At 51.5% G+C, this 26,984-nt stretch overlaps 1 protein-coding gene across 5 annotated transcripts; it reads left to right on the plus strand.

Moving 5' to 3' along the window:
• The first annotated feature begins 49 nt into the window (after positions 1 to 49).
• FHL3 (four and a half LIM domains 3) lies at positions 50 to 26,984 on the plus strand. 5 transcript variants are annotated; one of them, XM_035345772.1, is made up of 6 exons: positions 50 to 193; positions 24,531 to 24,715; positions 24,796 to 24,970; positions 25,565 to 25,734; positions 26,056 to 26,242; positions 26,608 to 26,984. In XM_035345772.1, exons 2-6 carry the CDS (start codon positions 24,560 to 24,562, stop codon positions 26,757 to 26,759), a joined length of 840 nt encoding a protein of 279 aa, XP_035201663.1. In that variant the 5' UTR covers positions 50 to 193; positions 24,531 to 24,559; the 3' UTR covers positions 26,760 to 26,984. The 5 variants fall into 5 exon arrangements, with proteins under 5 accessions (XP_035201663.1, XP_035201664.1, XP_035201667.1 ...); XM_035345773.1 differs by having other exon boundaries at positions 24,534 to 24,715; XM_035345776.1 differs by lacking the exon at positions 50 to 193 and adding an exon at positions 11,608 to 11,741.

The raw sequence follows: 26,984 nt of genomic DNA on the forward strand, positions 1-26,984 counted from the left end.
CTGGGCTCGGCTCACCGCCCATCGGCTCTGCTCCGCCCCGAGCCGGGCGGGGCCGTGCCGGGCTCCGCCGCCGGCTGGGGAGCAGTGCCGAGCCGTGCCGAGCCGTACCGAGCAGCGCTGAGCCGTGCCGAGCCGTGCCCAGCCTGCCCATCGCCGGGGCGAGCAGCGAGCGCGGCCCCGGGGCGCCGAGCAGGTGGGGAGAACCGGGCCGGGGGGCTCCGAGGGGCCACGGGCTGCCCCGGGGCACCGGGAGAGGGCTGGGGGGAAAAGGGGGGACCGAGCATCCCCGCGGGACCCCGGCTGGGTTTGCCGCTGCCCGAGGTGGATCCTGCTTGGAGATCACTGGGTTTGCTCGAGGAAGCACAGCGAATGCCGTTTTCTAAAAGAAAAGAGAAAAAACAATCTTTCTGCCGTGCCTCTTTCCCAGACTGTAAAGCTGCAGCGCTTAAGCTGTGTTTTATTAAAGCTCTGAAACTTTACCCGACCAATAAACTCTGAAGTAAAGTTAAACCAAATGCTCAAACTTTGTGCAGAGAACCGTTCAGCACGCCCTAACGGGTTGCTATGTGTCCAGGGAGTCCCAGGGTAGGTATGGGGTAAGGCTTCTCCAGCCTTTGCTTTTTTCTTCTTAAACAAAAGCTCAAACGTCACAGCTGGCATCTTGCGGCTTTGAAAAATAGCTCAGCATCGCTGCAAAATACGTTTTACTGAACGCAGTTTGGTTTCAGATCGCTATATGCTCTCTTGCAGGTAAGGTTTTCCCTTTTGGTTTCGAGCTTTGTAGGTATTTTGCACCTGCGGTTACATTAATTGCTTTGTCTCTTTCATGAGAATGCATGGAAATGCTGGAGGTACTTCACAGTTAGCTTGGTTAAAGCGTGTTGGGAGGAATTACTCTGCGCTGAGTCAAAGCTGAAATAGATGGCATATGCTGGTGGTTGCTTATCTTCATAGCGCAGGCTATGGAGATACTGACACTGAGATCTCTTTACCTGGATTTGAATTTAATACGTTCACTATTTCTCTGTTTTGAAAACAGTAAGGAAATGTTTCCAAATCAGAAAACCTCTCATAGGAGCATAGGGAAGGTCACACTGGACCAGACCTTAGGTCTGATGACCTGGTGGCAGCACAGGCCAGTTGTGGAGAGTTCAGGAGATCTGGGGTGAGAAAGCTTTTACAGGTACTTCTCTGCCCCCTCTACCAGGTGGTAGGAATCTGTAACTCTCTCAGCTGCCCTGAATGTGTGATTGTCAAACGATCCTTTACTGTTTGGTTTTGAGAAGAATTTTCTTGGCTATTTCTTCGTGAGTCTCCAGAATTTGAAAATCTGCCTTTGAAAATAGTAATTTTTCTGTTGCTCACGAAGGTGTTGAAACTGCCTAATTTCCCCAGTTTGCTTTATCAAAATGTGGTTTAACTTCCTGATGGGCAGGCCATCAGTGCGCAGGGAGAAAAGGGGAAGTCTGAAGTTTTTCTGACTGACTTTGTGCCATTTTTTCCCCTTCTCCTAGGATGGAGACCGCAGGGTTTCCTCCTTCTCTCGCTAGCTTCTTCCTTAGAAGTTTTAATAGGCACAGAGTCGTGAGCGTTACTTTAATTCTTACCCAGCTAAGACTGTAATTTTATATACTTGTAAGGCTGGTGACATAGCCTTGCCACAACTGAAGGCAGGGTGGTGCTCGGAAATATTCTGCTATGGAATTTGGGATGCCCTGTGAACAGTTCCATGGTCCCAGCTGCTGGGGCACCACTGTTGCTCCATGCTGGATGTTTTTGAGGTGCCTCTCGATGGAAAACCCGGGCACCTCCCCTGCCTTGAAATAGCACCCGGAGAGCTGAACAGTGACTCGTGTGCTGAGGATCAGGCTGGTTCCTTGGTCTCTGGGAGGATGGGAGGTCACTGCCGTTCCCTCTGCAGGATTTGCAGCCATCTGCAGCACGTCTGCTGTCAGCTCGGCTTCCTGTTTACACTGCAGTTCATTTTAGAACAGGCTCTGAAGCAGCCACGCTGGCTGAGGACACAGCCGGCAGCTGGGGGGCTCAGCTCTCCCAGGTCCTCGTGGGGAAGGAAGGCAGGAGTCTCCTTCCTGGCCCATGTCATTGCAGTTGCCTTACTCAGACAATTTTTTTCCTGTAGAGTAACAACCTCGTGTGGCTGTAGACAGTGTTCAACGGGCAATAGATCTCTGAGGGGAGCAAGCTCAGTGATGTTCCCATAGGTTTTGGACCTGGCAGCTTCAAGACAGAAGTGAACCCTTAAATGCTGGGAGTTAGGAAAATCTCCTCAGTGGGCAAGTTACTGGAATTCCCAGTGCACCACTTTCGGGAGCACTTGGTTCAGTTCACAGCCAGGACTCGTGTTATTGCTTGTGCTACGAGGCGAGATGCTTTCTGCCGTGTTCCCAGTTGTAGCTCAGCTGATGCTGTTACATGGCCTGCTGTTTTCTGCAGTACCGGCAGGAAAATGGAATAAATTGGTTATTCTTAGTGCTCAAGTGGTTCCTGCTCCCCTCTCCCCAGAAGAGGACTTTTACAGTAATCACAGCAGTGATGCACAAGGTTTTCACGGTGGCCTGCTGGGGTTCTTGCTCGTGTCTGCGGGATTTTTGCTGTGCTCAGCTTGCATGAGGTCATGCTTGAAGAACCCTAATTGCATCAGGAGCCTCAGGAGAGACGTGAGTGTAAACCTTTTTGCCTCTGCCTCACCTTTCATGTCAGAAAGTTTCCATAGACAGATATATATATTTACAGAAAACCGGGGACTGACTGGCTGCCTGGTCTGAATAGAAGCCAAACTTCTTAACTGGACAAACAGTTTCATAATTTCTGGTAATTGCTCATATAAGGAAGCCACTTCTCCTCCGGTGTTTGGTATCCCTGGTCGACATCCACTGCTCCTGTCTGTGCCCACTATTGAGCACCCGGCGTGGTCGAGCAAGAAAGCAGTTTGGGTGGCACTGGCTCTTGTGCTCAGCTTTTCCAGCCCTACTTGCAGCTTGTGTCCCCTCATTCCGTATAGGACTTTGACTATTTCTGCTGATGTTGGTGTGATTTTGAGGCCCAAACTGGAAAAATGAAGAGAGAACTTAATGTTTTGCCTGTTGAAGTCATCAGAACAAACATAAAAGAAGAGACAAAAAGAACAGCTATAACAATAGCTACCAGCTGCAGCCAGGAAAGGGAAAAGACCGATTGTTAGGGGGCAGAGAAACTTTACCAGTATTTAATCTTCAGATTACTGCCAAGAGGTTAGGATTGCTTTTGAAGGACAGGACATTCAAATGCAAGGGCTGAGAGTTTGCAAGCGAAGGGGTTCAGCTGCACGGGCTTTGCTGGTTCCAACGGGATCTGTGTGCCACAGCCAGATTTGGCAGCTCTGCAGCATGCTCCGTCCTGTAGTTGGGCAGAGAAGAGGTGGCATTTCTCGTAATGACTAATGTGAAGTTACTAGACTTTGTCCATTAAGGAGTGTGTCTTTGGCTACTGTTGGAAAGAAAAATGTGCCATTCTGGGAGAGATGCAGCTGCTGAGAAAAGTCCTTGCTCTTTGTTTTTTCTCTTCCTTCCGTTTTGCACTGGTTTTGCCAGGTGTAAAATGCGATTGTCAGCAATTTACAAGGAGGGTTAGTGTCAGTTTTCCTGTCGAAGAAAATATCAAGGGTCTGATTGTGAAAGGAAAGGGGAAACTGAAGAATGCCACATGGCTTCCACCTTCCTGTATTTCATCCTAGCAGAATTGCCTCTGCCGAGTGACTCACTTGGTGTCTGTTGGCGTTTGCTAAATGGAGAACAGTTTAACCAATGATTCTGCCCTTACTCAACAGGAGCCTGCTGAGATGATAGTATTACTCTGGGAGGAAACAGAAAGACGTGGCTGTTAGGATTAAGCTAATTGTGTTAAAACTCTTAATCAAGAGTTATTTAAAAATGTTTTAACACAGAATCCAAGTAGCAATGCAATAAAGATCTTGAATTTTATGTTCTCATGCTTAATGCAATCTCACTTTGACTTTATTTGGCCTGGGTTAATCTGACTGTTAACTCGTATCATTTCTGATATGGCTCTGAATATATTACTGTAGGTGGTTCCAGGTTTGCAAATTACAGAGTTCTTGTATGTGAAGTATTTTGAACTTCTCAAATACAAATTCAAAAAAAATCTTAAATCAGCACCATGGATAAATATTAAATATAGCCCTTTCTGATTGGAATCATCGCTGGACAGAAGTTGGGTGATGTTTGTGCCCAGCCTGACCAGTGCCAGTTCTGCTCAGGAACATAAATCAGCTCCTAGCACCAGCCTGGTGGCCGATGCCAAGGACATAATCTGAACTGCTTCCTAACTGGGTTTTGAACATCTAAACTGTAAGCCAGAGGAATGTGCTGTATCCAACCTGGAGCTGTTGGCAGCCCCTGAAGTCATAAATCCAGCGAGGGGAGAAGCTGGTGCAGGTGACTGGGCAGCTGGAGCCATACTCTGCTCTCGGAGGGGAAAGGGACCTCCGAATAGCTCAAGGAAATGCTCAGTGTTGATGGAATGGCCACAGATCTGCTTCCCTAGTGCTTCCTTCACCACATGTTACACTTGACCCTGCCAGTGCTAAACACCAATAGGAGTCAAGTCATCGTCCCCAGTGGCAGATTAAACTGCTTGGCCATTGTTGAGAGTCCAAGATTTTCCTCTCTCACCCTGGTTAAATGACTGCTTGGATGTGCAGCCAAAGTAAACATGAGCTAATAAAAAATGTAGAGATAACAGATACAGACTAGCTGTTATGGACTAAACAGTTGTGTTGTAGCACAAAGGCATGTGGGTTTTTCTTGTTTGTTTGCTCCTTTGGTTTTTGAAGCTCCGTTACCTGAAAATGAGGTGGTGCAGATCAAGTACAACCTCCTTTCTCCTGCATAGAAGAACTGTATGTATGTGTATGCTTTAAAGAAAAAAATGGTCTCCCAGGCTGCTGAGGATTCATGGGGCAGTCTGTGCAGCTTTGGAGCCTTTTCTTGTATTCCCCCACAATACATGTCTTTGTTGACAACGAGTCCATTTTCAGTTGACTTTTTACTTGTTCATTTACTCCGTGCACAGCCTGTGGGGGCCATTGCTGTGAGATGACATTGAGATTAGTCGTCTGCGGGGGGGCTGCAAAGAGGTGAGATAACTGCATGGCTATCATAAGTGCCTGAACTTGTGATAAAGAATGAGTTTTGGAGAGGATCAAAAAAACTTTGTGTGAAACAGCCACGTAGTGATATGGGTTGGATTCTCCCCTGCTGAATTCCTGTGATTCCTGTTGAATGCTCTGTTCTGGTGGTGTGCTGGAGTGAACAGCTGGACAGGTAGACTAATTGTTTGGACATGCATCTGTTTTAAGTGCTTGGTTGCTGCTAGCATACGTAATCGCTTTGTGTCTGAAGCTCTGAAGCTGGCTGAATCACCCAAGTCCTTTTTCCATGGCTTTCGTTGCCTTCCTCTTTCTGCGGCCTGGGTTGGCATGCCTTCTGCTCTGGTGGGCCCTGTGCTCTGGCCTTCAGCCTCTTCTGCAGTGGTGATCAAAAGGTTGTAGAGAGACTGAGGGCTGTGAGAGTGATATGACATTAAAGGATTACAGGCTGCTGGGCAATAATTACCATAAACGATGCAGACAAGTCCAGAGCTAGGAGCAGCTTTTCTTCTTTCATCCCAAGCCAGTCATGGCTCATGCTGACAGCACACCTGGAAATGAGGTAATTGAATCCTCTGCCCACATTGTTCAGATTAGCTGGGGCTTGGGCACAGGCATAGTGTGTGTTTGCTGTGCTCCTGGGCAACCTTTGTTCTCCTCCAGCAAGGAAGTCTTACCGCTGAAATGAGACAAGACAGGGTGCTTCTCTTCCTCTCCTGGGAAAAGCACTCCTAAGCCACCTGTGGTGTGACTTTCCTGAGAAATACCCTTTCCAGATGTGGAGATCTTGCTGCTATTGAAGTCTGAGGCGGAAATACTTCCAGTGCTGCCTGAACATGTTATTTAGGTCAATTGGAAGGAAGATGGCAACGTGAATCAGAAAAGGGCTTGGAAAAGGAGGGAGGTCATTAGGTAGTGCCTTGACGTCCCCTGCCAATGCAGGATTTTTCTCTGCCAGTGTTAGAGATCACATTTGTTGTCTTCTGTGCTCTCTGTATGCTCCTGTAACTATGAGTAACTGGACTGGAAATAGAAGACCTCAAACAAAAGCCTTGCCTTTATCTCTCTGCATCAGTTTATCTCTTTCCTGATGTATTAACTAATCACTCCCTGAAATGAGAGATAAAGCAAGGTCTCCTTATTCCCCTGGAAAACAAGCTACATCAGAATAATTGCTCTGACTACATCCATTTTGGGTGAATGAGGCTCCAGAAGATGCTTTTGTGGAGGCACAGTCATCGCATTTTTGTGGCGACAGCTCACTGGTGGCGAGCTGGCAGAAGCAGCTCGGGCGATTTTTCCCCCCAGGTAAGTGGCACCGAGGGGCACAGGGAATAAAGCAAAGCCAACAGCCTGCGTGTGTTGGGTCGGCTGTTGGGCTGAAGGGATGTCAGTGATGGTGGGAAACCCAAAAACATCCTTCGTGGGCAGGGCTTCACTGAGCGCTTAGTTTCCCTTCCCAGAGGAAGCAGCCTGAATTTACCCATTGCTCTGTAGAGACCTGTAGGCTAAAACAAATTATTCTTACGCAGTAGAAAACACTGGGACCAGCTTAACTGATGAAGCAATTTGCCAGCATTTAGCCTCAAGGTCCCTAGTCCCTAAGGGCTTTCCAGCGTAATGACTTGAGCCGGTTTCCCAGAAAGATTCTCTTGAATATGTGCTGTTGGCAATACTCAGGCTTATTACTGGCCTTTTTATTTTTCCAAGAGCCAGCTCTTGTTAGCTTCGTTCTCACAGTATTGTTTTTTTTCTAGAAGAAGCTTTTGCTGGCTCTTCCAAACTATCACATGGGAATTGCTTACTAGCTTAGATTTTTTTATGTTGTTTTGACCCAAAGCTGCGCTTCACTCCCCTCTGTAACACTGCCAACATCATTTCCAGTCTCTTTTAAGCATATGTTTTGCAATAATATCTAAACTCTTGGCTCCAAATAACCGTCTTACAGAGAGATTCGTATCTTTTAACAAAGGAATTGAGAAGCTAATAGTGAGAACAAAAGCAGCATCTTGAGAGCCTTTAAGCATATCCTGACCTTTCCCAAAGGCCTTCAGCCCAGGTTTCTGTATCTAGCTTGCAGATGGCAGAAATCGGGTTGGCCTTTGGTCAGTTTGCGTAGTCCTCTGCCCCGTGCCTGCGTCTGCTGGAGATGTGCGCTGCATGTTGTTGCCATCTGGGTTTGAGTTGCTATTCTTACGATCTCCAGGGAGCCTTCTCCAGCAGAGCTCATCTCTGATGGAAGCCCTCTTTGGCTGACCTCGCGCTGGGGCTCGTATTAGCAGTGTGGATTTTTGAGATGTGACATCAGCATTCTTCGTAGGAAGAAAGCTGGCTTGGGAGATGTTTTGTCACGGCTGGGAAAGGATGGTGTGCTGCTTGCCAGCTGGGCTCTCCAGGTATCCAGCTGGGTACCTGGCATTAAACTAGATAGCAAGGAGATCAACGTTAATGTTTTCAAAGCTACAGGAGAAATAGCTACAGGAATGCAAAGTCCGTCATAAAACCAACTGAAGAACTGCCTTTTTGCAGTTGGCTAGATGATCCTTGAAGGTCCCTTCCAACTGAACTGTTGTATTCTTTGCTTTAGATGGTGGGAAAACTTGGATGTCTAGGGGGGAAGGAAGTTCTGCAGAGCCAGTCAGGAAAGTAGCAGCAGAGCTGGAAGCATACACCATATCTTCTGGCATTAAAAAGCTCCTCCTTGGTTTGTGTCAGTGCGTGGCTGGGAGGCTGTGTCTGATCTGCGGAGTTAAGGATTAATGGTCAGAAATTTGGCATCTTTGGGAGTGAAATTTCTCAAGTTAGCACATTGCTCAATTTGGGTTGCAGGTGGCTTGAGAGAAAAGTTGCAGTTGCTCCCTGTGTTTTTATGTTTGTTGGTTGTTTCTATCCCCATTGATTCTTATTTTGTATTGCATTAATAACACTGATCTGGAGGTTCCAAATTTCAATTAAATTTGCGTAAAACAGCTTTGGGGCAGTTTCTGCTTGGGAATCTTTATTGTTGTCCTCATAAATACAAAAACCTGATATACCAGACTAAAATAATGCAATTGGAATGGATTCTCTGTGTTTCCTAATCCCTCTGAACTGTACTTCTTAAAACTTGTATGCATTCTGTCACACAGGCAGAATGAGGGCTCCGAGAGGTGAATAACAGCCCTTGGCAGTGCTGTTTACCAAAGTTGAAGCTCAGTTGGGTCCTGGATGTTCTGACCTGCCCGAGTCGCAGGTCGGCCATTCACACCAGTTGCTGTCATGTCTGGCAGAATTTGCGGCATTGCTTTTTAAAGACTTTGTTATGCAGGGACAAAAAATGGATCAGAAGATTCACATGCTCCATGAAGATCCTTTCCTGATGTTGCATGCTGTGTAGCCACTTTTCCTCCAAGCTCTTTCCAGCTGGCCTCATCTTCGTGCTGTTCCGAGGGTTTTACCTTTATTGCACGAGGGAGCCTGGGGCTGTGGTGTCCTCTTTCGCTCATCCTTTGGCAGGGCGGGCAGTTGGGAAGTGCTGAACCTGGACCTGAGTCTCAGAATGGCAAGGGAGGTGACTAACAAGTGGGAAATTAAAGAGAGAGGAGAGCTGGGGGGTTCCTGGCAGGACACAGTGTCTTTAACTGCATCTACATAAATGGTCCGATTTTCAGAGGAGCTGAGAGCTGACTTTCAAACAAAAGGTGCTTGGTGTTCCTGCAGCTGAGACGCCAAGATACACGCAGGCTGCCAAATACCAAAACAAGACAACAACAAACCCCAAATCCCTCCTGACCTCTGTTCCGAGGCTGTAACTGCTCTGGCTCGGACAAGCGGCCGCTCAGGTGTGGACGAGCCCTTGGGCCGCGCTGTCCCGCAGGGAGGCCGCATCCTGCACCACGTGCTCAGAGGCCTGTGTTCACTTCTAAACCCCAATGCTCTGTGCTTTTGACACTTTGTGATCGATTGCCAAGCACTGAAAAACCAGCAGCCGTTTGTCTTCGGCTCCCTCCTGCCTCTTTCAGCCCATCCTCAGTGAAAAGCCTCGCTCTTTCCTCAGCCTCTTGAACTCGCCAGCTGTGCGCTGGTTGGAGCTCGCTTCAGGCTCCTTTTGATACCAAATCCCAGCAGAATTCGTGGGACGGTCCCGAGGAGGCTGCTCTCCACGTCTGTCCTGCCACAGCTTTGTCCCTTTGTCCTGGTGTGAGGGATGCCTGCCTTCTGCACGCTGGCTGGGCCGGCCAGCCCTCACTCGGCCGGGCTCTGAAGCAATCTTAGCGGAGTTAGTTAGACCTGGCAGATGGAGGCCTCTTACCTCACTCCACAAAAATGCTTTGTTATTGAGAAAATGGAAACTGTCTGAGGTTTGGGAGCTGAATAGAGTCATTGGTGTCTGTTTTAACCGCAGTTTGGTGGTGGTTGCTGAAAGTTCCCCTTGCTGAGCAGTACCCTTTCCTACACCCATAATCTTCAAGTCATCGGAGAGCTGCAATGATTTAACTCATTAGCTGAGCAAATGCTGAATACTGTTGCATACTCTGCAGAAACTTCACTAAAACCTCAGCATCTTCCAGCAAAAGAAACTTGGCTGGCCAATGTATAACCCTTTGCAAACTGTTGCCCAGAAAAGTGATCCCTGCATGTACTGAGCCAAATTCATCTCTCTTTTAAGATCTCAGCAGTGCCCTTGTTTACTTGATTTTTTTTTAAAAGCATTAAGATTATGCGGGAGCTTTTTGGGGAGAAAAGGCATGCATGAAGGTTTGTGTTCTGTAATCCTGTAACACAGGTATCTGAATCCCAGTTATGAAGAGAAGTTTCTTTTCATCAGTGATTTTTAAAAGTAGATTTCGGCACTGGGAGCTTGGGAGCCTAGGAGAAAAAAAAAATAAAAGTAGGGATTAAACTATTTGCAAGCTGGTTTTCATATTGCTCTGAATGACTTGGGTTAGTCAATACAGAATAGCATTAACCTAAATTCAAGACCTGTTTTAGTTAACAGATATTTGTATGCATTTGTGAAACTGCTATCTAATACCTCCTGCTGAGAAGAGATTGCTTAAGCATTATTCACCAAGCACCCTAAGAGAACTGAAAGAAGCAGTGTTAGAGTTTTGGAAATAAAATGAGCACTTTATTTATGTGTTTTTAAACTAATGAATCTTAGCAGGCCAAACGAATGTCTTCCAGCTGCTACAGATGTTTTTTACATGACTCAATATTTTGGTGCACAGAAAAACCTAGAATACTGGAACCACAAGATATTAAATATTTAATTATTACCCGGGAATGTAAATATGGTCTTGATATTTTGATTTTGCTTACCTAAATTTCAAGTGCTTACTTAGAAACTCCTCAATTAATACAGCTCTTATCTTGTTATCTGGGAAGAAGAGTGACTACTCAGCATCTCTTTAAATATCAGAGTGGGTTTTAGTTACAGTAATTTGCTTAACTGGAGAAATCATCCCAGCTGTTTCAGGCAGAACCCAGGATCAGTATTTTAGCTGTAATGACCTGTTTCCGTTCTAGATCCCTGCTTTCTGTGGGTTTACAGTGTGACCGTAAAAATCCTTTCCAGACTGAGCTCTGGCTCCAGAAGTCTTTGGGAGAATTTTTAACATAAAATGCAAATTGTAGAAACAATTAGCAGTTGATTTTTCAAACCGTATTTTACCAGATTGTAGCCCACTCTGGACATGTGTTGTTCCTGTAACTCTAAGGCAACCTTATTTCTTGAATGACCCAAGCCCGCAGGATTTCCCTCATGTGAGTATATTAGAGGTTAGGTAATTTCTGTTGCCGTTCAGATGGTGGCTGCAAATCATGGCGTTTTCCACAAAAATGGTGTATGTACTAGCTTAGTACTGCTGGGGAGAAATGTCGGTTTTGTTTTAGCTCTTCTAATGAAACAAAAGAAATTGTATAATAATACAAACGTCTGTCTGGAAGGCATAACCAGCATGGCTGACAACAACAAAAAATCCTCTTTGAGGTCTGCAGCTGATGGCAGTATTCCTAGACAGTGCTTAGGATGCAAGGATGGTGAAAAATCAAGCAGCAGCAGATCCTGAACTGACCAAGCACTGTTGTCAGGGTCGTGATCCCAAGTACTAGCTTGTTTTCTGTTCTTAAGAATTAACAATTTGAACTGGGATGTAGCTCTGGGTGCTCCACTGCTCCAGTGCTGCCCTTCAGCTTTTCACCTTGAAAGCCCGTAGTTTCAGCACCAGGAGCAACCAGCAAAGGCACGGTGTTAGTTGGGCAAAAGATCTAGGGTCCAGATTAACTGTACATTGCAACTGCACAGTACCGGGTCTGTCCGCCTCTTCCTTTCTTTCTCCCCAGCTTCTCACAAAGGATTCAGTTTGCGAGATCTGTTTGGACATAGGTCTGTAGCATGCGTGAGTGGGCGTCAAAGTTTCCAGGCTGCTGCATCTCAGAAGGAGAAAGAAGCTTTCTGGCTTCGGTGCTGGCCAGGGACACGGATCTTGGTTCCATTTTTAGCTCTGCCAGGTTTGCCCTATGCCAAAATCCTCTGAGGTGCAAATCCCAGGAGGGAGATGAAATAACTCCCTGCCCTGCAGGTGTTGTAAGGGTAAGTAGTGTTTCTGCTGGTGGCAGCTGTTAGGGAATCGATGAAGCAAAAATCCTGTGAGATGTACGGGATGTCAGGACTGTGGAAACTGAACACTCATACGTTTATGGTCTTGCACTGGATCATCATAAATATTTGTGTTGTTTGCAATAGGGAGTCAAGGGGCTAAACTGCTTTCTAAAGAAAGCAAGCTAATCTTCAGTTCGTATCCTGGGTGAGTATTATTTATTACTTGCCTCTGTTCCAAGCACCTAGAAATTTTCAGAGAGAAAAGGCAGCAATTAAATTTTAAGGTATTTCAGTGGCAACCTTTAACTCAGTAAACATTTTTCTACCAAGAAAATTGCTGTGATGGCAAAATCAGAGGGATCTGGAGTATGTGGGGTAATAGAGGTACTTACTAAAGAGTCCTTAGTAGCAGAAAGTATGCAGTGTTGCATCTAACTCAGCCAAGGGAACTTTTATTTCTAGTATTTCTCAACCCTGTGCAAACATCATGTAACTCATGGGAAGATTAATTCTGGCCCGTTGGGCTTGTATAGAAGTCTTGGATGTGTTGCTTTTGGAGAGCCCAAAGAGCTGTATGTGGAAAATCACAAATGCACTTCAGGTTGGGGAAGGTGTCAGACCGTAAGCACAGCGCATCATGCTTCATGCTCCGAAACAATGACTCAACCGAGGAATGATGAAATGTGTGTTTTCAGATCCTTGATAGCTTTAATTTTAGAAGAAGACGCAGAGCAGAACTTCTGAATAAGAAGGGAAAAGGGCAGTTTAGAGGTTTTGAATAACTGGGCTCCAGACTGGGCTGTTGCAATAGCACCGACCCTTTCCAGTGAAAGTTCGGCTGCTCGCTTCGTTAGCGCCTGGCTTGGGAAGTCAGGCTATCAATGGTGTTTGTTAGCATTTGCCTTTCTGTTAGGAGTCTTGCTTGGTTGTTCTTTTCTATTGTCAGGTCACTGAGAAATAAAGAGAGTTTGGAAGTGAATTTTATCTAACTGGAATCAGGAATTCCTGTGCCTCTCGTGAAAAGTTGGAGTAACTCAAATCGTAAGAGTCCAATTTCCAGTCACAAGCAATGAAATTTGACCCTGCGTAGGAAATGCAATCCCTGTGCTGATGTCACCCTCTGGTTTATGATGTGACTGCTTTTGTTTCTGGGCAAGCACTCGAGCGTTTTGCTGGCGAAGTGATGATTTACTAGCGAGAGCCCCTCGCTCGCCGCACCTGCTCTGACTGTCTGCGGTGGGAGTCAGCCGCAGAGCCGCCCTCGCGCTGCTGCTGCTCCGCCAGGGCCGGGATTTGGGCTGACCCATCGCAGCCAGCAATGCAAGGTAACAGAACCGCTCTGAGTTTTTGCTTCCCTGGGTTTGCCAGTTTGGGGCAAACAGTCGGTAAATGGATCGGGTTGGGTCTGGTGGGATAGGGGAGCAGAGGAGGGGTGTTCGGGTGTTGGTGTTTTCTTGTTGCAGGGAAGCCCGGGATCTCTGAGCTGCAGGAACATGCAAACGGCTTTGGAAATTCCTTAAATCTAGGCAGAGATTTGCTGTTGCTTCCCTCGGTGAATGAGTGCGGGGCATTGCCTCTGCAGCTAAGAAATGGGGCGTTGCTTCATACCCTCTGCTTCAAGGGCTAAAACAACTTTTGGTCTTTGCATGAAATTCTTGGTGAGAGGGGCTTCTGAGAGTTACGCTTCTGACCTTTCTGTTCCGGTGTTATCTGTGTTATCGTTGTTATCTCTTCCACAAAGTTCTCCTCGTACATCCCAGCCTTAAATTGGAGGATGAGGTTCTGTGAATGAGCCACAGGCCTGGATCAGGGCCTTTCTGCTGTTGTTAATTATCGTTCATGGGTGCTTTTTTGTGTGAAGGAGCACTCTTCATCTCTTCTTGAGTTTTCGGGCGGTCAGCACGTGTGCTTTGCCCTGCCACCTGCCAGCATGCGGGGTTGTGCAGGCTGAAGCCAGCGTGGTGGGCACAAGTTCTGAGGTGGGCTCATCCAGATCTTGGAAGCTCGGTGTTTAGCTGCGTGACACAAAGGCACTCACACCTGATTTTGTGAGCATTTGTGCCCATGTAGTCTTTTGGACGTGGCAAGTTTTCTCTTTCATAGGTACCACCAAAGATTGCACCTCCAACTATTGCAGCAGGGCAGAAACTGGAAAGCTTTTTGCTTTCTGCAAATTTAGTGCGTGCAATAACACGTTCCTTAGAGATTTTATGTAAAATACATGATAATTAGAAGCGATGGTTTCTGTAATTTAAGATGTGCAATATTTAACAGAAATTTGGAAAGGTGTCGGCGAGAATTTACCGAGGAGACTTGATTGCGTGGCCAGCTCTGTGTGCTAAACACAAGTGACACCCGAGGAGCAGATCACCGAGCAGAGAAATCGTTAGCCACAGAAGATAGAAACTTGGTTCACGTCTCCGTTGGCAAGATAGTGTCTCAGTGAGATCTTCCTCTTCCTATGGCCCCTGCCTGACTCTTCTCTCGAGGGCTCAGCTGCTGTCCTTGGAGAGCGCTGCCTTTTTGCCGGACGGCTGCAGCTGGCTCACGCAGCATCTCCCAGGCAACAGGGGATCCTAGTTGTGTTTCGGGCCACGAGCAAGCAGTTCTCGGGAAGGTAACCTGAGACAATTTGCCTTTGCCAGGATTCAGTCCTTCCCCAGATTTAGAAGCACTCACATGCTGCGGGTTACAGGGCTGTAATTGCCTTTGCTTGCAAGGGACACCAGCAGCTGTAAAAAGGACTCCAGGCAGAGGCTGCCCTTATTTCTCATACAATATCCTGCAGAGGCAAAGGGGCCCGTGGCTGGTGGTCAGACAGCGGGAAGGCAGCTGCATGGCACATGACTGACATGGCAATGTCTCCCTGTCCCCTTGCTGACTTTTGCTTCACTCTGATGATTTTGCATGCAGGTGGAGAGCCCTGAAAGGGCAAAACTGCAGGGGTCGCAGAGCAGGCCACCTTCCTCTATGTATCTGCGTGTATGTGAGATGTTAACTGCAAATGCTGGGGTTTGGGAGACAAGGATTCAACTGAAAAATTGAATATTTTGACCAAATTTGGTGGAAAAAAATCACATTGCCCTTTAAGTAATAGGCACGCATTAAATGAAACCTGTCTGTTTTATATGTCTTTTCCTGCTCCTGTATGTCAAAATTACTGCGTTTATTACAACAAGGAAAAAAAAGCACACAACAAATTGAAATTGAGCTGACCCTTAATCAACAAAAGAGCTGCCAGGCTCTCCGGAGAAGACAGTTACTAGGGGATTGGGCTCAGACCCCACAGGTTTGCTTTTCAGTGTGCGTGCACCACGACTGCACGTGTCCCGCAAGGTGTCCACAAGCCCCTGTGCATGCTTGCCTGGAAGCAAGCTCGAAGCAGCCCTTCGATTGCCTCTGTGTGCAAATCAGAGGTGTAATCTTGTAAGTACCTTTTATTCAGGGACTACAAAAGGCTTTGTAAATGCCGATTTGAATGATTTATCTGCTCAGAAGTAAGAGTGGCTTCAGCCTCAATTTAAAAAAACAAGCCAGCTGTCTCTAAGGGAAGCAAAAGTGAAAACTACAGCATAAGGCTACAATTGTAAGAAGTCTAGGGAAAGAAAGCAGAATTCTTTTATTTTGTAGTGATATCCGTACGGAGATGCACTGACCCTCAAAGCAAGCAACTAGAGCAGTCTGATTCTTTTTTCTGCGTGGAGGCTGCGCTGTCTGTTTGAATTGCAAGATCCTTGGGTGCTGGGCAGATCTAAGACGAAGGTAAATTGGCTGCAGCGCGCACTTAGTCATTTCCTGCCAAGCTTTCATGTTTGAATTCTCGTGTACTGGCTGTGACCTCTATTTCATGGGGCGAAAAGAGATTTTGAAACGTTATTGCTGGAGCCCTCAGCTCGTGCAGCTGGCTGAGCCGTCAGGCATTTATACAGCCATGGACCAAGCGTGCTGGGGTTCATGGGCATAAATCAGTTCAGTCCAAAATTAAACTTTCATTGCTAGATAATAATCCTAACAACATGCCTTCTCTCTGGGACTCCCTTTCTGTTTCTGTCACAGCCAGGGCGTTACACATCTCCCTGGGTTGCCGCATTTGGAAGATTTAGGACGTCCTGGGCTCCGCACGGCTCTCTGGGTTTGTGGCGTGAGCGCGTTGTCCTGTTTGCTCTTTGTGGGCACGTTTGTTTTGTGTTTGCTTTGTGGAGGATGCTGCCTTCGTGCAGGGGGCCCTGTTCCTTGTGCAGGGCTGCAACCACGGCGATGTGCAGCGGGATGAGGCTGCAGAGCACAGGACAAGAGCAACACGCTGCAGCAGGGCGGTAACATGAGGCCCCGTGCACACAGCTTGCAGTTTCACGTGCATTTATATATACTCTCTTAATGACTTTCTTGGTGAACCCTCATCCAGTTACGATCCCTTCCCACCACCTTTTCTTGTCCATCACTTTCTAATGACAAGGGCAGAGAAGGTTCACAGATAAACTAATCCACCTCGAAGCAACAGGCACTTTCCAGATTAGCTCCTGCCTAGACCTGGTATGAAACCTGGGCCCTGGAGGCCAGCCACTGCCCATTAATTTGTTTTGTATGGTCGATGACTATCTTTAGGGTTTGTTTGCTTTCTTGCATTGCTGTTTGTTGCCAGTAGGATGATGGCTATGAACGCATGGTGTCCTCTGTATATCCGAAAGGTTTATTCAGCCCTGCGCAATAAACACGTTCCTCACTCTCGCCCAGCTTTCTAGCTGAGAAAGGAAAAACAAGGAAATTTGTGGATTTGCCACTGGCAGACTCTGCAGATGGGATTTGTCAGGCACCCCCTTGCTGATGGTGTTTTTGCTGATGCTGTTGAGGCTGAGGCTCCCCGGGCAGATAGGAATTGTGACCGCTCCTGTGCTGGGAGCTTTGTGCCTGACGCTGGCAGTGCTGCTGCTGAGCCGGTGCGATACGTGCTGGTTGTGCCACAAATGAATAAACCCAAAGCTCAGCGTGCACGTTTTTGATATCACTGTTACCATAAAATATCCTTCTCTAAAATGCAATGAGGAGAGAAGGGAGCGGGAGTGCTGAAATCAGTTGCACGCTTGCTCCTTGCTCTGTTTGAAGAACTGCTACGAGCCGCCGCTTCCCCGGGGCGTGAGTCCCTGCTCCTCTGATCGTACCGAAGCTCCCGCGCTTGGTCACGCTCCCTAAAACTTGGCTCCAGCACCTTTCTTCCAATTATGGTCACCCTGGCCATGTCTGCAGCTGCTGCCCTGCAGCCGGTCACCAGCCTCAGCAGCGGGGTTTGTTGGTTTGCAGGAGGACCGAGCTCCTCCTGCTCGGTCGGTGGTGCGCAGGGCAGGGGAAGGTACCTGCGGCGGGGAGCTCGGGCCAGGCCGTCCCTCATCTCCCACACCTCTTTGGAGACCTGCCAGAATCTCTTCTGGCACCTTCTGAAGCCACCATCTGGTAAACGAGACTCGGTTTGGCTGGGGAGAAGTTTCTGTGTTCCTATCGAGCTCCTCTGCTCTTGGACTTCTTCCTGGGGTTAAGTGGCCAGCCTGAAGCGCGACGGGTCCGAGCTGCCCAAGTGGTTCCCACTCCTGACTTCCTGCTGCCTGTGCAGATTTTGCTTACTTTGTATACGACTTTAAATCAAATTAACAGCCCGTCTCTTAAACAAGCGCTCAGTTTTTATGTCAGCAGAGAGACATGGCGTGCTTGTTCCAAGCGCATCCCAACAGCTCTGCTGCTGGTGGCTGTGCCCTCAGCCCAAGCTGCCGCCTGAAGAGGCAGGATTTTGTTCAGGATGATTATCAGGGCCATTAGTTTGTTCTAATACAATTAGAAGTGTATTACTAAACACCTGTGGGGATTAATCAACCATTAATTAGCATTAATTAATCCTTACAGGTGTTTAGTAATACAGTTCTAGCTCTGAAATTGTTCTCTCCTTCCTCCCTGGGCAGAGTTTTTCATTTTCTGGTTGTGTGGCAGGGACTCTCAAGCCTTTCTTCAACCCTGGTAGAATTAACTTTCCCCAGAGAAAATAAGGAGGAAGGCCTGAATGGGGTGTTGCCTTTCTCCTCGTCAGCCCACTCTGCTGTCCCTGCTGGGGTTTTGGAAGGTGGGGAGAGACAGTGAGGGTGGGCACCCACGGGAAGCCTGGTGCTTCTCACTGGGATGGATCTTCTCTTTCCCTGCCTCCAAACCCCAGGTCTTCGTGCTCAGCCCTGTGGGTGCTTCCCCTCGTGGCTGGACTCAGTGGGCCTGCTCTGATAGGAAAGAGCAGGGGGAGGAGAGGGACAGAAGGGGACAGAAGTAGCTCAAAAACACGTGCAAAACAAGGTCCTGGCCCCGAGAAATTACAGTTTGAATCTCAGATGGGCAATCCCGCCTGCTTTTCCACCGTGGTATGGAAAGTTGGAATCCCTTGCAAATGCGGCCTCATTAAAGAGGTTCTTTCTTTAAAGGACAAATGTCCCAGTGTGTACAAATACTCGCTCGGAGCTTTGTCCCATTACCTTGTATGGGGATGCTGCTTTGTGAGAGCCTGACTTGCTAGCAGCAGGTTTCCTTTCACATAGGAAAAGTTTTGTTTTATGTGTCCTTATCTTTGGAGAAAGAACGAGGAATTTACTACCAGGGGATAAAGGTCTACAAACTCGTCAGTGTTTTGAAACCAGAGTTTTGGAGTTCCTTAGGACCGTGAGCTTCCTGACAGCCCCACCATGTCCCATCCACGGGCACAGCATCTTGCTTCTGGGGGTACTGGGGTTTCTGGCAGACCCGCTGGGTGTACTGGAAAGTCTGGAAGCACCTCAGGGCCAAAACTATCCCCACACACAGGAGACTCGGCGTGCAGTCTCTCTAAAGCCTGTTGGCCTTCCTGGGAGATTTGGCCCATCGTTTATGGTATAATTCAGAAATTTAATTGAAACTTTAAGAAATTGTTGTTGCTTTCCAGGTCTTCTGAGTGTATCTGGTCGGGCAGAATCCAGCAAATACTTAGGTTATTTTGCTCCCAGAATTGGCTTCTGGCTGGTGTCGCAAGAAAGTGCGAAAGCACAGGAGGGAGCCTGGCCTCCTGGAGACGGTGCCGAGCTCCTGCAAGCTGCGGAGATGCCTCTGCTGTAGCTGGGTGTGAGGTGACCTCCTGCGTCCCTTCTCCTCCACCTCCGTGAAACGATGCTGATAAGGACCATAAAAAATTGGCATGCACAGCGTGCCACGTCACTAACATGCAAAATGACACAGATGCTTTCTCTCTGGTGACACCTCTTGTTGTGCTTTCCACCGTTGGGCTTTCTCTCTCCAAGGTCTCCTCCTTATATCGCATACATAACCTCGCTCATCAGCCTCCTGTCTCTTTGGGAGGCTGCTTTTAGGCAGGATCAGACCCCATACACCCTCCTGGCACCCTCCTGCTGCCTGCAGGCAGCGTGGCACAGTGGCGGTGGCCGTCCCCTGCATCACGGGGTCATTGCCACCACCGAGCTGGGGCTGGGCGCGATGTCCCAGCCGCAGCTGCACAGTGGGATCCTCTGGGCAGTGAGGGCTGCCGGTGCCTGGGAGTTCCTGGTAAGATCAGACCGGGTTGGGGACAGTTGAGCTTCTAGCTCTTGTCTTGATCTGTATCTCGAGGTGTTGGGACGAGCCCATGGGCTGCGGTTTGGCACTTTGAATGGAGGGCACCTCAGGTCTTTTCTGCACACTCGGAAACCCTCAGTTTGCCGTCCTAAGGCTGTAGTAAAATCATGCGACAGTCGAAGCCACCCTCGTGCCTTGTCAGCTGCCTTAACAGTTTCTGCTGCTTCCTCTCGAAGTCTCAGAAGCTGCCTGCTGTGCTGAGCGAAGGATTCTGCCGGCACTTTTCCACGTGCAGCCATTTTGACTGACCTACAGCAGAGCCCAGAGCAGCCCACGACAGCCCTGGGCAGGCGATGGGTCCCCTCGTGCTGGGGCAAGCGATGAGGTTGCAGCTCTGCAGGGCACAGACACGCACCAGGGCACGGCCGTGTGCCGTACGGGCTGATCCCTTTCCCTCCTGCCTCCTTGCAGGCGTGCTGCTCCTCGCCGCTGTGCCCTTGGGCTGCCCGTGGGGCTGGAAGGGAGCTCGGAGGTGCAGCCGCAGGCAGGAAATGACTCAGGGGTGCTTGGAGCAGGCGGGGATCGTTTGATGCAACAGCACTGCCAACGGGCAGGCTGGATCTGGCTGCCTTACCCTGGCAAAACGCTCGGCACCGTCCTGGCAAGCTTCCCCCAGCCTCTCACCTGAAAGCTGCAGCTAGCAGCAGGCGGGGATGTTGCTCCCGCTGTGCCAGGCTTGGAGCTCGTGGGGTCAGGAGCAGGGCGAGGGGGCAAAGGGGAGGTTGTGGTGTGAGGAGGGGCAGGGGAGCCGCACCTTACGGCCCCATAAAGCTGCAAGAAGCGGAGTCAGGGCAGGGGAAGGTTTTCGGTTCGCAGCATAACGCAGGGGCCAGCGCGGCTCCCCTGAGCGAGCAGCTGGTTTCCCTTTTAGGGCCGGCGAGAGGCGGAAACAATTTCGCACGGATTCCAGGACCCGTAATGGTTCTGGAAAGCCAGCAGGAACAAAAAGCGTTCTTCCCCTCTTCTGACCTTGAAGCACGCCCAGGACCGTCTTTCAAAGCCTCCTCCCTGGACAGTTTCGTCCTTACATGGGGCGCCTGGCCCGCAGCGCTGCGCCTCGCCGGCCGCGTGTCTGTTTAGGTGTGAAGTGAGACTGCACAAGGGGGAGGCGAGGATAGGCAGGAACCTGACACACAGAGCCAAAGACGGGTCTATTCCTGTGTCCTGGAAAGATTGTTTCCTTTGGAATAGCCTTGTGCTCTAGGATGGCTTCGTGGACGTGACCTGACAGCAACCGCAGGGTGCTCGCTTTGCCAACCGCGGGAGTCTTCGGGCTGAAGGAGCTCCTGGTAGCGGGAACTGCCTCCGAAGGCTGCTTAAACTCTGAAGGGTTTGCAGAAAGCCTGGCCCTGGCCCTGTTCTTTGCATAACAGGACCCCGGTTCGTAGACTTTAATGTCACGATCTCCCGGGGCTGTCGCTAAGCCTCTGCTGTGCCACCGCGGGCAGGGACCGGCGCGGCGTTACGGGCACGCTGCTCTCTAATTAGAAAGCGGCCTCTGCTGCGTGTCCTTGGCGGATCGCTGACCTTTCTCATACGTGAAGTTATTCTGAGCTCTGTTCCAGACTGATCAGGTTTGCATCCTGGCGCACTCTGAATGTTGTTTGTGAGAGGAGCTCCTGTTGCCAAAGCTGTTTGTTCCTGGGCACAGGAGAGGAACCGAACTTCCTTCCCTCCGTAAGCGCGGCTATATCGGTCAGGAGGAGCGGGCAGGCAGCTGGCAAGCATATATCTGGTGGTATTTTTGCCCTTAGACAGTGAGACAGCTGCGAGAACACCCCGTGTCCAGCTCCACCGTCCCCGTGTGCGACGGACCTGGTCCTGCAGGCACCGCGCTTGTCCTGCGGCAGGCAAACAAAAGCTCCCTTTGCAGCTGGAATCCCCTCGTTTGGGGCAACTCCTTGGCTAGCAGATGAAGGCGTCACGTAGTCAGCCTAGCTCCCAGTGTTTACAGGGTGGTGCGGGCTGCAGAGTATGAGCAAACGCTAATTAGCACGCATAGTGACTGCCTATATTTAGAAGTGCCTTCTAAATCTGAGCATCAATTAAAGCTTGGGTTTTTTTTTAAACTACATTTTAAAAACTCCACCTCTTTTCTTTATGAAAGGAGACAATTTCCAAGTTCCCCATCACAGTAAGAATTGCGGGCTTTTTACGACTCCTTTGCTCTCTTTCTTTTCTCTCCCTTTATGCCATGAACTTGGTCCCCAGCGGTGCCGTGTCCGTGGGGGTGAAGATGCAGAGTTTGCTTTGGCGTGGGGCAGGGGTTTGACACCCCTTCCCCGGCGGTGCGTGCGCCACGGGAACAAAGGGAGCAAACAGATTGCTTCCTCGCAGCTTATCTAATGCAAATAACTCTGATCAAACTTCCTGGGGCTGGTCTTTATTCTCTGGAAAGGGCATCGTGGAGTCCGATCCCGTGTGCTCTCACGGCAGCCTCAGCCACGCGATGCTTGGCGCTGGCTCTGCTGACGGTCCCCGCACCCCCAGCCTGCTCAGACCCTGGGGCTGGGCCAGCAGGGCCTGACAGGGACAGTCTGGTTTGGGGGAGAATCCACTCAAAGCAGGGGCGAGCGTAGCCCAAGAGGAGCTGGATGGCAGCAATACCCCGCGGAGCAGCCCTTTGCTCCCAGTGCACCCAGTTCTCCCAGTTCAGGGGCTTCAGCCGGCATCCTGCCAGCATGGTGTGGCTTTGGACGATGCTTTAGGGGCTAACCAGGAATACCATTTTCAGAGGGTTCGCCTGGTTTTCTCTCCCTCCTCTGTGTTTGCTCGGTGCCCTGCACCCTGCAGCGAAGGCAGCACCCGGTGGCACCCAGGGCGCTGCCCCGGTGCTCGTGGTGGGTGCCAGGGGCTCGGCGGTGCCAGCTGGCGGTGGCAGAGCAGGGGCTGGCACTGCGAGCAGCCCGGATGACAAACAGCATTTGGGACTGCAATGTTCCTGTCCTGTCACTTTTGTTTTTAAGCCCTCTTTTGGTCACAGCACTCGCTCAGCTGCCAGGGGGGAGCAGGGTCGTGCTGCAGGGCCGGTGTTTGTGCACCCGCCGCTCGCCTGGGGCTTGCTGGGTGGCACTGGGTGCTGAGGGTACGTGTGGGGCTGGGGGCCGAGACACTTCTGGGGCAGCAAGAGCTGCCTCAGCTGCGTGGGTCGGGGCTGTGGGAGCCCCCGCTGCCCTTAGTGAAACGTTGTGCCTTGCTTTGAGGTTGGGGACGGGGAAGGACAGCCTCCAGGGTGGGGACAGCAGCGCTCAGGGGCTGAGTCCATCTCACCGGTAGAACCCAAGGCTTCTCCCACCCAGTTGTTTTTCCTCCCCTGGTGTTTTCTGATGCCCTCTGACCCCGTGTTTTAGGACCACGGAGATAGCACAGCCCATTGAGCAAACACGGTAGCTCCTAGCCCCGGCGGTATCGCGGCTCCCAGGGCAGGAGCGCTTATTAGAGGCCCTTTTTATTACAGACACACCTTGGAAAGTTCCTCTCCTCAGCAGGGCTGGGAGGAGGAGGGTGGTAATTCAATTTTCATTCTTCGCCAGCGAGAAAGGTCCCGGGTGGCTGCAGGGAGCGAAGGCAAGCGGGGCGGCGGTGGGACGCGGCCGGGGGGCGCGGGAGCTGCTGCCCCCGTGCGTGGGCACCGTGACGGGAGGGTGCTGGGAGGGCAGAGCCGGGGCAACAGGACCACCCCAGGCACCGGCACCCACTGGGCTCCTTCGGGCACACCTCCCAGAGTGCCTGCCCCGTCCCAGTGCCAAACTGGGAGCTGCCCGGGCTGGCTGGGGGTCGCGGAGCTGCTCCCACGGCAGGCGGCAGCTGAGCAGCGAGAGCATCTGAACGGGAACTTTGTTCCCCGTCCGCCGGTCACGTAGCCATGTGGGAACACTAGATTTATTCCCCGGCAGCGCTATCAGCACATACCAGGCTTGACAACAGCTGGGAGCCGTGGAACTTGCCCAAGAATAGCGCTGGGGAGCTCGCAGCCTGAGTCAGAGCCGTCTGGATCAGCTCCTGCCCCGCGGGGGCTTTCCAGCATCAAGGGACGGCCGCTGCCACTGGGGAGACCTCGGGGAGGGGGGCACGGGGCAGCGGGGAGCTGCCGGCCCCACCAAGCACGGGGCTGCAGACGGGGCCACGCAGCTCCTCCCGGAGCAGGGGGGGTCCTGGAGGAAGCCGCAGCGTGCGGCTCTGCCGCTGACTGCTCAGATGTAATTCCCTGGGCTTGTCTACACTTGACAGCGAGCTGGTATTGCAGAAGGGTGTGAATTTGCAAGCGGAGAATTCCTTATTTAGGAATAACCAGGTTAAAGCAAGCAGCAGGAAGGTGCTCTCGCTCTGGAATCGGTGTTCCGAGGAGCGCGGGGTGGTTCTGGCGCGCCGCTCGTCCGAGGGGGAGAGCGGGGCAGCGCGCGGTGTCTGAGCTGCCCGCAAAGCCCGAGCGCCTCCCCTGCTTGTAAACCACCCGTCCTCCCCGGCGCCCGCTCCCTGAGGAGGGTTTGTAGCCGGAGCAGCATGTGGAAAGAGCTTTGCAGGGACGTGGCTTTGTAGCCGGGCACGGCGCGGGGTGCCCGATTTCTGCTTCCCCATGGAGCAGCTGTAAAAAGTCCTGGAGAAGTTCCAGCACTGGAAACGCTGACAGCTAGATCAGGCAGAGCATCGGCCCGCGAGCCGTCCCCAGGAATCCTGCCCGTGGTGCGGGGCCGTGCTGGCAGCTCACGGGGGTCTCCGAAAGGGGCCGGGAGCTGGCTCTGGTGTGACAGCGGTGCCCAGCGTACACGTGGGCCCGTTTCCGGGTGCTAAATCAGAACTTCTGCAGAAAAAATCTTTTGGTTTCGGTCACCCTTTACCCTTTGCTTCCCAGCAAGGAGCGGGGCAGCGGGAAGCTCACCCCATGCACACGTGTCTGGGTTTCTCCGGGCGGTGCCTCGGTGCCTACGTGCTCCGGGCGCTGAGAGCGAGCGGAAACCTGGGGCCAGACTCAGCCCCGGCCCTGACCGCCTGTGGGTGTTTCTGGAAATGGGTCCGACCCGTCCCGGCAGCGGCCTCTCGTCGGCCACACGCGGGGTTTGTGCTCCTTGTCCCACGGGGATACCAGGGCTCTGCAGGGACGTCCCGGCAGCGTGAGGCGGTGCTGAGCGAGCGCCTCTGCCCTTCTCCCAGCAGGTGAAGGAGGCCCCCAGACCGGCACCATGACGGAGTGCTTCGACTGCGACAACTGCAAGGAGTCCCTGTACGGGCGCAAGTACATCCAGATGGACAACGGCCCGTACTGCATCCCCTGCTACGACGCCCACTTCGCCAACACCTGCGACGAGTGCAAAGAGCTCATCGGCCACGACTGCAGAGTGAGTACAGGACCCGTGCTGAGCATCGTGGTCCCTGGGTGCTCGTCCCCCCCCCTCCCTCACCTCGCTGTCCTCCCCAGGAGCTGTACTACGAGGATCGCCACTACCACGAGCACTGCTTCCGCTGCTTCCGCTGCGACCGCTCGCTGGCTGACGAGCCCTTCACCTGCCAGGACGAGGAGCTGCTGTGCAACGACTGCTACTGCAGCGAGTTCTCCTCCAAGTGCATCGCCTGCGAGAAGACCGTCATGCCAGGTAGAAGCGGGCGGGCGCCAGGGCTGTGGTTTGCTCCCAGGGGCTGCAGGCTCCAAGGCTGGGGCAGCAAGGGAGAGGTGGGATTTCTGCCCTCCTGCTGCGCTGTCGGAGCACGGCACGGGCTGGGCGCCGTCTGGCAGGACAGCAGGATGCCAAGATGCGATCAGCACAGCGCTGTCTGTCTGTTACCTTTTTTTTTTTTTATGGGGAAGTGAGCCGGGGAGGAAATAACAAAGGGTTTCCTGGGCATTTTCTGATGTGTGCTGACAAGAAAGGAAGGAATGGCTGAAGGTGCGTCTCTGCAGATAGCCCGAGGCAAAGGAGTGTCTGCTTGGCCATTTTGGCACCCTCTTCAGCTATGGGTTACAACAGGCTTCTCTGCCGTGGCCTGTGCTGGTGCAGGGGGCATGTTGCCACAGCCCTCCCCCTGCTTGTGGCTGCCAGCTGGACCTGGGACTCCTCCCCAGCCATCTGCGTGGCCCTGTTTGCCTGTGCCATGGTGTACCGGACCCCATTTTGTCCTGCACAGCCTCTCGTGCCCAGCGTGAGCGCGTGTGCCCCCTCCTGCCTCTCTGAGCACAGCTCTTCTCGCAGGTTCCCGCAAGCTGGAGTACAACGGACAAACCTGGCACGAGCACTGCTTCATATGCAGCAGCTGCCAGCAGCCCATCGGGTCGCGATCCTTCATCCCAGACCAGAAGGATTATTACTGTGTCCCCTGCTACGAGAGCAAGTTTGCTCCTCGCTGCACCCGCTGCAAAAAGGTACGGCTGGCCTGGCAGCCCGAAACCCTCGTCCTGTGGTCCAGGGCTGCGTTCCCTGCTCCTGCCACGAAGGGTGGGTGGGATGGTGCTGGGGTGGGTTCCCATCTCCCCTGGCTGGGAGGAGAGGACAGGGGACTCGTGGATGACCCAGCTGCTGCCTGTCAGTGGCTTCTCTGCTCCAACAGTGCCAGGGACATGCGGGCTGTGCACCAGCCCTCTCCAAGCCCCATCAGAAAAAGGGTTGGGTGCCAGCACCCTGGCTGACAGCACCTCCTGCATGGCAGTGCCCGTGTGTCACCCATGTGCTCTCTCTTCCTGCAGACCCTGACCAAGGGAGGAGTGACCTACCGGGACGAGCCATGGCACAAGGAGTGCTTCGTCTGCACGGGCTGCAAGACCCCCCTGGCTGGCCAGCAGTTCACCTCCCAGGATGACAACCCCTACTGCATCAAGTGCTTTGGAAACCTCTATGCCAAGAAGTGCAGTGCCTGCACAAAGCCCATCACAGGTGAGCACGATGGTCCTGGTGACAGGGCGCTTCCTCCAGGTAGGACTGTTCCCAGGGGGACTCCTCGGGGTGAAGCTGCCCTCTGCAGCTCACCCAGCTCCATGTGATGCTCACACATCTCCACCACACAAGCTTGCTCAGGTGTCTGTAGGCACTTCTGCAGCCCAGAAGTATCCAGAGTGAAATCATTTTGCTCCTCTGGACCCTCTGAGAGTGGAGATCCATATTTCAGATGTATTCAGTTCTGCAGGGTGTTTGGTACCACAGTGCAGCTGGCCTGGAGATGAACCAAACCCCACATCTGTACAGACAGCTTGTCCGAGTGTCCCCAGGGGTTTTAACGCTGTGCTCTGTCCCTCCCACAGGCTTTGGTGGAGGTAAATACGTCTCCTTTGAGGACCGTCACTGGCACCATAATTGCTTTAACTGCGCCCGCTGTAACACCTCGCTGGTCGGGAAGGGCTTTATCCCTGACAATGATGAGATCCTGTGCCGCGACTGCAGCAGCGACCTATGAGCCTCCGACAACACCGTGGGGCAGGGGCTTTCTCTATTCTTCAGGGTCTTTGTGCCAGATCCCCCTTACAGCATTTCAGGGGCCGGGCACGAGGCGTAGGAGATGAGGGCTGCCCCTGAACCGCGGTGTGTTCAGGAGGTTCCTTGTGCCCCTCCCTGAAGGCTAGAGTATGCTACGCTAAGGCTCTGTGCAGAGCCAAAGCTAAATAAAGTTGAAAAAAAAGGA

The sequence above is a fragment of the Oxyura jamaicensis genome, chromosome 23 (genome assembly GCF_011077185.1).
Source record: "Oxyura jamaicensis isolate SHBP4307 breed ruddy duck chromosome 23, BPBGC_Ojam_1.0, whole genome shotgun sequence".
Classification (NCBI taxonomy): Eukaryota; Metazoa; Chordata; class Aves; order Anseriformes; family Anatidae; genus Oxyura; species Oxyura jamaicensis.

Excerpts from the sequence above, each read along its gene's own strand:
- FHL3 (XM_035345774.1), top strand. Across the intron at positions 24,716-24,795 it reads TCATCGGCCACGACTGCAGA|GAGCTGTACTACGAGGATCG; the intron begins GTGAGTACAGGA and ends TGTCCTCCCCAG. Across the intron at positions 24,971-25,564 it reads CGAGAAGACCGTCATGCCAG|GTTCCCGCAAGCTGGAGTAC; the intron begins GTAGAAGCGGGC and ends CTCTTCTCGCAG.